General features: G+C 37.9%; 2 protein-coding genes across 2 annotated transcripts; both read right to left on the bottom strand.

Annotated features, from left to right (window-relative positions):
• Window positions 1-337: 337 nt before the first annotated feature.
• Window positions 338-5,225, bottom strand: LOC134618935 (macrophage mannose receptor 1-like). The gene is made up of 5 exons (XM_063464561.1): window positions 5,184-5,225; window positions 4,523-4,563; window positions 3,727-4,095; window positions 2,552-2,908; window positions 338-1,238 (listed from the first exon to the last, which is right to left on the bottom strand). The coding sequence occupies exons 2-5, from the start codon at window positions 4,554-4,556 to the stop codon at window positions 892-894; spliced, it is 1,107 nt and encodes a 368-aa protein (XP_063320631.1). The 5' UTR covers window positions 4,557-4,563; window positions 5,184-5,225; the 3' UTR covers window positions 338-891.
• Window positions 5,226-8,254: 3,029 nt separating this feature from the next.
• On the bottom strand, window positions 8,255-11,337 carry LOC134623996 (macrophage mannose receptor 1-like). The gene is made up of 4 exons (XM_065470243.1): window positions 11,304-11,337; window positions 10,520-10,888; window positions 9,997-10,353; window positions 8,255-8,678 (listed from the first exon to the last, which is right to left on the bottom strand). The coding sequence occupies exons 1-4, from the start codon at window positions 11,335-11,337 to the stop codon at window positions 8,332-8,334; spliced, it is 1,107 nt and encodes a 368-aa protein (XP_065326315.1). The 3' UTR covers window positions 8,255-8,331.
• Window positions 11,338-11,852: the final 515 nt, after the last annotated feature.

Raw genomic sequence — 11,852 nt, 5'->3', positions numbered from 1 at the left:
ATCTCTTTCAGAAACATTCATTTGTTCTTTACCCAATTTATATGAACATTAATTTTTACTTCAGGGGTGTGACGTGACTTTTCAGCAAGGAAAAAACTCTTCCTGCACTCTTTAATGAGCCAAACTGGACCGCATGAAAACACAGTGTACTGACTAACTCCTTCCAGGGTTAAAGAATAATAAAACTGTATTATATGTGTAGTTTAATATTTACTCATCGCTGACAATGGCACATGTTGAAGGATTTATTTTAACAACCATTCCTTTAGCAATAGAAGCAATAAAACACAATGAAAACAGCTGAATACACATAAAACTTTATTATTGGCAAGGTATACATAAAATGCTTAAAAGTAAAAGTATCATCAGTGTTATATGGATCAATATTACTGCTGCAGATGGTTAAGACTGAGGTTTACTTTAAACACATGATTATAATATGGCTATGAATAACACTTATCTCTAAAAAGTGGCTTCTAATCATCATACAAACACACTTGGATATAACTTAAATTAAACAGCAGGTTAAACATTTATCATAGATGTTAATCATGTTGGTTGAAACTGGACATGATGTCAGTTCCTCCTCTCTGCTTTCATTGCTAATATGCTAACACAACATGCTGTGATTTTCTGTGTAAATAACACATACAAGACCCTAAAACAAAAACTGTAATCACCCTTTTCATATAGCTTTTGTAATCTTGGATAAAGTCTCTCTTTCTTCTCCCTTAATCCATATTTTGGTTCTTAATATAAAACATAGAGGTGACTCGCTGCAATATTATTATTGTTTTTTCATCTTTCTACATTCAGTGCTTGATAAAATCATAAAAGCAAATTATTTCTGCTGCAATAATTAACCTGCAGTGAGTCAGAGAGGTTTAAAGCTTATTGTTTAGAACAAATAAAATTATATTTCTCATGTTCCCTTTGACTGACCCACTGATACCGTCCTCCTCTTTCCATAGCTGCACACCTATGACACTCATCAATCTTTCCTTTATCAGCCCAGTTCTCGTAGCAGACTCGTTTGTCACTGATCCAAAACCACAGATCCATCACGCAGGCGTAGCGCAGTCCCACCCATACGTAGGGACTGCTGGCATTCTTGGCTCTCCTCTCAACCTCTCTCTGTTGGTGAGGGTTAGTGATGGAGACCAGGTCAGTGTTGTGCAGTCTGCAGTAATCCAAGGCTTCCTCCCAGGTCTTGTTTTCATTGATCAGAATCAATTTATCTGTCAGAAACCATCAAACTTCAGTTAAATCTGGTTAACAGCAGCTTATGTTCCACTTTACCTTCAATACAGACAGTACACAATAAAACATTGTCGTTTTTCACTTCCTTTAGTTGTATACTTAATTAGTTTAAGTGTGTACAGTGCATTTGGAAAGCATTCCCAGTTCCACATTTTGTCCTGTTACAGTCTTATTCCAAAATAGATTAAATTGCTTGTTCACTTCAAAGTTCTGCACACAATACCCCAAAATGAAAAAGTGGGGAAAAAAGATTGTTGAAATTCCTGCAAATCAAAACCAAAAATATGGCATGTACAGTATGTAAGTATTTACACTTTGTTGAAGCATCTTTGTCAACACTTGAAGCTTCAAGCCTTCCTGAGTATGATGCTACAAGCTTGGCATATCTATTTTAGGGCAGTTTCTCTCATTCATCTTTGCACAACCTCTGAAGCTCCATCAGGTTGGATGGTCCACAGCCATTTTCAGATCTCTCCAGAGAATCAGGTTCAAATTTTGGCTCTTGCTGGTCACTTGAGGACCTTCACAGTGGTCCTGCAGCCATTTGTTTTTTATCTTGGCCGTGTGCTTGGGGGCTTGTCCCGTATAAAATGAACCTAATGTGAATCTAATGTCCGGTGCACTCTGGAGCAGCTTATCATCAAGGATGTCTCTGTACATTGCATTCATCTTTCCCTCGACTCTGACTTGTCTCCCGGTCACTGCTGCTGATAAACATCCCCAGAGCATGATGCTGCCACCACCATGCTTCACTGCAGGGATGGTATTGGTCAGGTGATGAGTGGTACCTGGTTTCCGACATGATGCTTGGCATTCAGAGTTAAGACTTCAATCTTTGTTTCATCAGACTAGAGAATTTTATTTCTCATGGTCTGAGCATCCTTCAGGTGCATTTTGGTAAACTGAGGAGTGGCTTCAGTCTGCTCATTCTACTAAACAGGCCTGATTGTTGGAGTGCTTCAAAAATGATTGTCCTTCTGGAAGATTCTCCTCTCTCCACAGAGCAATGCTGGAGCTCCGTCAGAGTGACCATCAACTGCTTGACTAAGGCTTTTCTACCTCAAACTCTCTAATTGATGAGGGGCCAGCTCTAGGAAAGTCCTGGTGGTTTCAAACTTCTTCCATTTACAGAACCCTGTGCTTATTGGGACCTTCAATGCTGCAGAAATGTTTCTGTGGATCAACACAAGCCTGTCTCAGAGCTCTACAGACAATTCCTTGAATCTTCTAAGTCTAGTGATGCTCCTATTACAGAGAAAAATAAATCAGATTAATCTTAGTAAAAACTCACCATCATAACAGAAGAAAGGATTTTTGTTGTTGCATTCATCAGAGCCCCATTTTCCTGATCTGTTTAACAGAGTCACAGCACATTTCTTGTTGTTTTGTCCGTCATAAAATGTTTCCATATTCCAGTGCCTGAAAGAGAAATTACTTCCATCTGACCACCTCCAGGTGTCTCTGAACAGGCCGATCCACACATTCATCGGAGAGCCCTGATTCTGCTTCAGGATCTTAAATTCTTCCCCATCCGCCTGATCGAGTCCACTGGCCAGGTCAGTGTAGTGATCTCTGCAGTAGTTCTGAGCCTTTTTCCAGGTCTTGGGGTCTTTAATCAAATGGATCGATTTACCGTCTCTCTTCTTTCCTGTTAAGGAGAAACATCAAAACAAAACAAAATGTCCATCACCACAAACATTTTGAAGAAATACACAAAGACACATAATTTGTATGATTCCTCAAACATGCTTTTTCTCAATTTCACTTTCAGTTCAGTTATATTATCAAATCAGACTATTATGCACATATTCTCTGTGATACACTCTGTGGTGGCCTCTGCCATCTTTTACGGTGTGGTCTGCTGGGGCGGCAGCATCTCTGCCGGGGACAGGAAGAGACTGAACAGGCTGATTCGAAGGGCCAGCCCTGTTGCCCTCTGGACCCAGTGGAGGTGGTGAGTGACAGGAGAATGGTGGCTAAGCTGTCATCCCTGTTGGACAACATCTCCCACCCCATGCAGGAGACTCTGACAGCACTGAGCAGCTCCTTCAGTGGTAGGCTGTGGCACCCACGGTGTGGGACGGAGAGATTTCGGAGGTCTTTCCTCCCCACTGCTGTCAGACTCCACAACAAAGACTGTAACTGATCAAACACACACATCCAAACACGTGCAATAATACTAAGTGCAATAATCTTTTCTGGCATCGTTGTATTTTTGCTCAGTTGTATATAGCATTTGTATTCTATTTTTATCTTATTGTATATTTTATTCTATTTTATTCTGCTGTATATAGTATTTTATTTTATTCTATTCTGTACACTTGTGTACTGTATTTATTCTTATTGTATTCTAATTTTTGCTTCATAACTTTTGCACTGTCCACTTCCTGTTGTGACAAAACAAATTTCCCACGTGTGGGACTAATAAAGGTTATCTTATCTTATCTTATCTTATCTTATTCTCACCATCGTAGCAGATGAACCACATCATTTTGTCACAACTGACATGTGTCCAGTTTCCTCTTGTCTGCACACAGTTCTCATTTTGATCACCTGGTTCAGAAGGTCCCCATCTGGTTTCAAGTTCATTGTATTTCACCCCTGGCAGAGACCAATGCCACATCCTGTTTTCTTTTCCTGGGTTGCTGAACAGTCCAATCCAGGCTTTACCTTCATACTCTGTGGATTTACGCAGTCTCTCCATGTCTGCCATGTCAAACACGCTGGCCAGGTCTGTATAATTCTCTCTGCAGTATTTCTGTGCTTCTTCCCAGGTTTTGTTTTCTCTAATAAAGTGGTACTCATACAGGTAACAGGTGGAGAAGAAACACTGCCCTAAAAGGAGTAAAATATTAGCAATAATGCTGCATTATCAAATCAAACTCACTGGTTTACAGATAAACAGTCTATAACACAAGTGTGGCTCTGAGCTCAGTGATCTTGTCAATGAGAGAAAGACAAATGTGTGCAGATAAAACAAATAGATGAAAATCAAATGGAAAAACAAAGATAATACAGAAGAAGACAAGACTTTACAAAAAACACAAGGTAAGTTTATAGGAACAAACAAAATACACACCAGGTAGAGAAATATCATCTCTATAGGGAAACTCAATCAGGAGAGAATAAAATAAAAGACATCATCAAAAAGGAACATAATGGAAATATCAACAGGAAAGAATTACAGCAATAAATAAAATAAAATATATTAAGAAATGAATAAAACAGAACTGAAGACGCTGTGGGGAGATTTTCCACTTACCCATCAGAATCAGCAGAAAGAGACTCCACTGCATCTTTAATCTGCCGGATTAAATAAATATTTCATTAGATACTGAAATCATGTTTCATTTCATAGATGGTCTGGTTATAATCATCTTTATAATCTGGGTGTACAGACTGGAAGTTCAGTTGGACCCAAATGCAGACACGAGCAGGCAGCCAGAGTTTAACAGGAAGTGAACCGTTTATTCAACTGATGGCAACAAAAGAACAAACGCAGCAAACATCCAAAGGGTGAAAATGTAAATTGTAAATGTTTTACATCACTCATGTATACATCAAAACATAGAATTAGGCTTTGTCACTGTTACTGCTGTTGTAAAAACACTCCATGCTGTACTAATACAGAGGTGTCTTATTGTTGAGATCAGGAGCTGCCAGATTTCTTTTCTCTGGTAGTCTGCATGCATGAAAGAGTCTCTGCTTAACATAACTGATATTATATTAAGGCTGATTCTTCGGTTTAAAGGTGCTTTTCTTTTAAATCCAGTCTGCTGCACATCTTAGAAATTGATTTTGAAAATATATAAATATATATAAACATAAACAAACACAAGCATGAAAGAAATAAAGAGCACTAAACACAGCAGCTCTGTCTGCACACCCCAAAACATGTAATGAGTTACAGATTTCAAACTTACATCTGGTTAGTCGTTCGGCCCTTCGTCTAATTTGGCCTCTTTCCTCAAAGTGTTCAAATAAATACTGAAGTAAAAGCAAACACAGAGAGCTCATTATGCAAAGATTGGGATTTAAATATTAAAATACTGCTGCTGCTTTCAGAAAGATCAAGACGAGGGAGTTTTTTACACGTATGAAAGCGGTATTCTGTTGCGTGTTATTTATTTTAGAGCAGACAGGAAACAGGAAAATAGCTTTTTGCTCAATAATTGTAAGACTGTATAATTTTATTGTTCTCTCTTGTTTTTGAACTGACTTCTCATCATATACTTTCACCATTGAAAAATCTGATGATGGTTTAGATCGTTTACATGCAGAAATATTGAAATGATGTAAATATGTATATTATTACTGTGAGCTTGTTCTTTACCTGAGTGTTTTATCTTGATCTCACTTTACAGTTTTCTTACTTTTGCATGTAAACACTGAAACACTGCTGATAAAATAAGACCAGAATCTGTGGATAATTTGCTTTTTATTACTTATTTTTCATTTTAAATGACTTTTGTTATTATTGGATGTCGTCACTTACAGTCTAATGTCTCTGACCTTTCCCACATGTTGGAGAATATGACTGTTTTTCAATAACTATCATTAAGAGATTATCTTAATTTTCACATGAACACATTTTTCACTGTACATGTAAAGTTATAAATCCTCCCAGTGTGGATCATATTTAAATTTTTAATGCAAATTTCTCTGAAATGATTACAAGACAAACATGTGAGCAAATGAGCCATAAGCTCAGAAAACTTCCCACGAACTCCAGTCGTCTGCAAAATGACCTCACATGTTTTTTTAAATGTGATCACGAGCATTTTTGTATAATTTCATCCTGTTCTTTAATAATACTTGTTAAGCAGGTTGTAACCTATCTATGGGAGCTATGCCTTAAACATCTCTGTCAGCTGACATATGAGTGGAAATACTTTTCATTAAATGAATGAATTAAGGATAAAAACCATTAGAGGTTCATAATAAACTGACAATACATGTAATGAAGGTGGAAATATGAGACAGTAAAAGGATAAAAGAGAATCTATTTTTAGTGTTTTTGCTTTATATAATGAAATAAAGACTAAGCTATCTAAAAATGACAGAAATACAGACTGCCCATTTGCAGTGCCTCAGGTACACATCTTGAACAAGGTGCAGTATATGAAAGGGAAAAAATACAGTGTAACTTGTGCATTAAATATTTCCAGTTTGATTCATATTAAATGTATGGTAACGTTCTCACGATGGTGAGAATGTAATGTATTAAACCATGTACTCATCGACGTAACTTTGTGCTGAACATTGGGGGGGTCAAGATCTCTGTCCAAGTAAATAAATACATCCGGGTAAATTCCCAGATGATTAAACATGCAAATATTTTGCTGTTAATAACTGAAATGAGTAAAGAAAATCAACAGCCTATGCAAGATAATTCATAATTTTATTGGGGGGTTATATTGTTTGGGTCTGATTATTGGGGTGGGGGGGATCATAACCCCCCCTAACCCCCCTGGAAATTATGCCCCTGCATGTACTCACATAAGCACAGGAGCTGTATGCTGTGCATGCTGCTCTCTCAGACTGTTACTGGAGGAAATACAGTGCTGTTAAAAAGTGTTTTCTCCTTTCCTAATTTCTTAGTTTTGTGCACATTTGTTACATGTTTCAGATCATCAACTAAATGTTAATATCAGACAAAGATAACCTGATTTTTAAAATTATGGTTTCATCTATAAAGGGAGGAGGTTATCTAACAGTGTCCTACAATGATTTGTTAGCATCAAGGGTGTCATAAAGTTTGTTGTTTCTCTTATTTAATGTAACTCCACTTCTATCAGCACTTTGTCAGTCATTTTATTTAAAAAAAAAGTCTCTTTCTGTTTGCGGTTAAAAAAAACAAACAGTAAGAGCCCTGTGAGTGTTGAGATGTGCAGACAGTAGAGGGAGGCAAAGCCACGTGAAAAACTTATCAGGGCTCAGAAAAAGGCTTCAGGTCGGTTTCTTATTTTGCTCACGCACAGCTCTGCCAGTAATGGCTTTAAAATCCTGTTTTCGGCAACAATGTTTTTCCTGAGCAATCTCTTCTTGCATGAATGCATCAGTCTGGCTGTGCTTTTCCTCCCATGACAAGTAAAAGCATTAAAAACATTGCTCTGAAACACTGAATGTAACCAAGAGGTTATAGAAGTTATTTAGCTATTATTTAAACTGAATGATATTATCTCTTTCAGAAACATTCATTTGTTCTTTACCCAATTTATATGAACATTAATTTTTACTTCAGGGGTGTGACGTGACTTTTCAGCAAGGAAAAAACTCTTCCTGCACTCTTTAACGAGACAAACTGGACCGCATGAAAACACAGTGTACTGACTAACTCCTTCCAGGGTTAAAGAATAATAAAACTGTATTATATGTGTAGTTAAATATTTACTCATCGCTGACAATGGCACATGTTGAAGGATTTATTTTAACAACCATTCCTTTAGCAATAGAAGCAATAAAACACAATGAAAACAGCTGAATACACATAAAACTTTATTATTGGCAAGGTATACATAAAATGCTTAAAAGTAAAAGTATCATCAGTGTTATATGGATCAATATTACTGCTGCAGATGGTTAAGACTGAGGTTTACTTTAAACACATGATTATAATATGGCTATGAGGAACACTTATCTCTAAAAAGTGGCTTCTAATCATCATACAAACACACTTGGATATAACTTAAATTAAACAGCAGGTTAAACATTTATCATAGATGTTAATCGTGTTGGTTGAAACTGGACATGATGTCAGTTCCTCCTCTCTGCTTTCATTGCTAATATGCTAACACAACATGCTGTGATTTTCTGTGTAAATAACACATACAAGACCCTAAAACAAAAACTGTAATCACCCTTTTCATATAGCTTTTGTAATTTTGGATAAAGTCTCTCTTTCTTCTCCCTTAATCCATATTTTGGTTCTTAATATAAAACATAGAGGTGACTCGCTGCAATATTATTATTGTTTTTTCATCTTTCTACATTCAGTGCTTGATAAAATCATAAAAACAAATTATTTCTGCTGCAATAATTAACCTGCAGTGAGTCAGAGAGGTTTAAAGCTTATTGTTTAGAACAAATAAAATTATATTTCTCATGTTCTCTTTGACTGACCCACTGATACTGTCCTCCTCTTTCCATAGCTGCACACCTATGACACTCATCAATCTTTCCGTTATCAGCCCAGTTCTCGTAGCAGACTCGTTTGTCACTGATCCAAAACCACAGATCCATCACGCAGGAGTAGCGCAGTCCCACCCATACGTAGGGACTGCTGGCATTCTTGGCTCTCCTCTCAACCTCTCTCTGTTGGTGAGGGTTAGTGATGGAGACCAGGTCAGTGTGGTTCAGTCTGCAGTAATCCAAGGCTTCCTCCCAGGTCTTGTTTTCATTGATCAGAATCAATTTATCTGTCAGAAACCATCAAACTTCAGTTAAGTCTGGTTAACAGCAGCTTATGTTCCACTTTACCTTCAATACAGACAGTACACAATAAAACATTGTAGTTTTTCACTTCCTTTAGTTGTATACTTAATTAGTTTAAGTGTGTACAGTGCATTTGGAAAGCATTCCCAGTTCCACATTTTGTCCTGTTACAGTCTTATTCCAAAATAGATTAAATTGCTTGTTCACTTCAAAGTTCTGCACACAATACCCCAAAATGAAAAAGTGGGGGAAAAAGATTGTTGAAATTCCTGCAAATCAAAACCAAAAATATGGCATGTACAGTATGTAAGTATTTACACTTTGTTGAAGCATCTTTGTCAACACTTGAAGCTTCAAGCCTTCCTGAGTATGATGCTACAAGCTTGGCATATCTATTTTAGGGCAGTTTCTCTCATTCATCTTTGCACAACCTCTGAAGCTCCATCAGGTTGGATGGTCCACAGCCATTTTCAGATCTCTCCAGAGAGTCAGGTTCAAATTTTGGCTCTTGCTGGTCACTTGAGGACCTTCACAGTGGTCCTGCAGCCATTTGTTTTTTATCTTGGCCGTGTGCTTGGGGGCTTGTCCCGTATAAAATGAACCTAATGTGAATCTAATGTCCGGTGCACTCTGGAGCAGCTTATCATCAAGGATGTCTCTGTACATTGCATTCATCTTTCCCTCGACTCTGACTTGTCTCCCGGTCACTGCTGCTGATAAACATCCCCAGACCATGATGCTGCCACCACCATGCTTCACTGCAGGGATGGTATTGGTCAGGTGATGAGTGGTACCTGGTTTCCTCCAGACGTGATGCTTGGCATTCAGAGTTAAGACTTCAATCTTTGTTTCATCAGACTAGAGAATTTTATTTCTCATGGTCTGAGCATCCTTCAGGTGCATTTTGGTAAACTGAGGAGTGGCTTCAGTCTGTTCACTCTACTAAACAGGCCTGATTGTTGGAGTGCTTCAAAAATGATTGTCCTTCTGGAAGATTCTCCTCTCTCCACAGAGCAATGCTGGAGCTCCGTCAGAGTGACCATCAACTGCTTGACTAAGGCTTTTCTACCTCAAACTCTCTAATTGATGAGGTGGCCAGCTCTAGGAAAGTCCTGGTGGTTTCAAACTTCTTCCATTTACAGAACCCTGTTCTTATTGGGACCTTCAATGCTGCAGAAATGTTTCTGTGGATCAACACAAGCCTGTCTCAGAGCTCTACAGACAATTCCTTGGATCTTCTAAGTCTAGTGATGCTCCTATTACAGAGAAAAATAAATCAGATTAATCTTAGTAAACACTCACCATCATAACAGAAGAAAGGATTTTTGTTGTTGCATTCATCAGAGCTCCATTTTCCTGATCTGTTTAACAGAGTCACAGCACATTTCTTGTTGTTTTGTCCGTCATAAAATGTTTCCATATTCCAGTGCCTGAAAGAGAAATTACTTCCATCTGACCACCTCCAGTTGTCTCTGAACAGGCCGATCCACACATCCATCGGAGAGCCCTGATTCTGCTTCAGGATCTTAAATTCTTCCCCATCCGCCTGATCGAGTCCACTGGCCAGGTCAGTGTAGTGATCTCTGCAGTAGTTCTGAGCCTTTTTCCAGGTCAACTTCTTCTCAATCAAATGGATCAATTTACCATCTCTCTTCTTTCCTGTTAAGCAAAACATCAAAACAAAACAAAATGTCCATCACCACAAACATTTTGAAGAAATACAGAAAGACACATAATTTGTATGATTCCTCAAACATGCTTTTTCTCAGTTTCTCTTTTGTTTCAGTTATATTATCAAATCAGACTATTATCCACATATTCTCACCATCGTAGCAGATGAACCACATCATTTTGTCACAACTGACATGTGTCCAGTTTCCTCTTGTCTGCACACAGTTCTCATTTAGATCATCTGGTTCAGAAGGTCCCCATCTGGTTTCACGTTCATTGTATTTCACCCCTGGCAGAGACCAATGCCACATCCTGTTTTCTTCTCCTGGGTTGCTGAACAGTCCAATCCAGGCTTTACCTTCATACTCTGTGGATTCACGCAGTCTCGCCATGTCTGCCATGTCATACACGCTGGCCAGGTCTGTATAATTCTCTCTGCAGTATTTCTGTGCTTCTTCCCAGGTTTTGTTTTCTCTAATAAAGTGGTACTCATACAGGTAACAGGTGGAGACAAAACACTGCCCTAAAAGCAGTAAAATATTAGCAATAATGCTGCATTATCAAATCAAACTCACTGGTTTACAGATAAACAGTCTATAACACAAGTGTGACTCTGAGCTCAGTGACCTTGTCAATGAGAGAAAGACAAATGTGTGCAGATAAAACAAAGAGATGAAAATCAAATGGAAAAACAAAGATAATACAGAAGAAGACAAGACATCACAAAAAACACAAGGTAAGTTTGTAGGAATCAACAAAATACACACCAGGTAGAGAAATATCATCTCTATAGGGAAACTCAATCAGGAGAGACTAAAATAAAAGACATCATCAAAAAGGAACATAATGGAAATATCAACAGGAAAGAATTACAGCAATAAATAAAATAAAATGAATAAAACAGAACTGAAGACGCTGTGGGGAGATTTTCCACTTACCCATCAGAATCAGCAGAAAGAGACTCCACTGCATCTTTAATCTGCCGGATTAAATAAATATTTCATTTGATAATGAAAACATGTTTCATTTCATAGATGGTCTGGTTATAATCATCTTTATAATCTGGGTGTACAGACTGGAAGCTAAGTTGGACCCAAATGCAGACACGAGCAGGCAGCCAGAGTTTAACAGGAAGTGAACCGTTTATTCAACTGATGGCAACAAAAGAACAAACGCAGCAAACATCCAAAGGGTGAAAATGTAAATTGTAAATGTTTTACATCACTCATGTATACATCAAAACATAGAATTAGGCTTTGTCACTGTTACTGCTGTTGTAAAATACTCCATGCTGTACTAATACAGAGGTGTCTTATTGTTGAGATCAGGAGCTGCCAGATTTCTTTTCTCTGGTAGTCTGCATGCATGAAAGAGTCTCTGCTTAACATAACTGATATTATATTAAGGCTGATTCTTCGGTTTAAAGGTGCTTTTCTTTTAAATCCAGTCTGCTGCACATCTTAGAAATTGATTTTGAAAATATATAA

The sequence above is a fragment of the Pelmatolapia mariae genome, linkage group LG3_W (genome assembly GCF_036321145.2).
Source record: "Pelmatolapia mariae isolate MD_Pm_ZW linkage group LG3_W, Pm_UMD_F_2, whole genome shotgun sequence".
Classification (NCBI taxonomy): domain Eukaryota; kingdom Metazoa; phylum Chordata; class Actinopteri; order Cichliformes; family Cichlidae; genus Pelmatolapia; species Pelmatolapia mariae.
The sequence above is the reverse complement of the archived record's forward strand: the minus strand, read 5'-3'. Positions and strand labels throughout refer to the sequence as shown.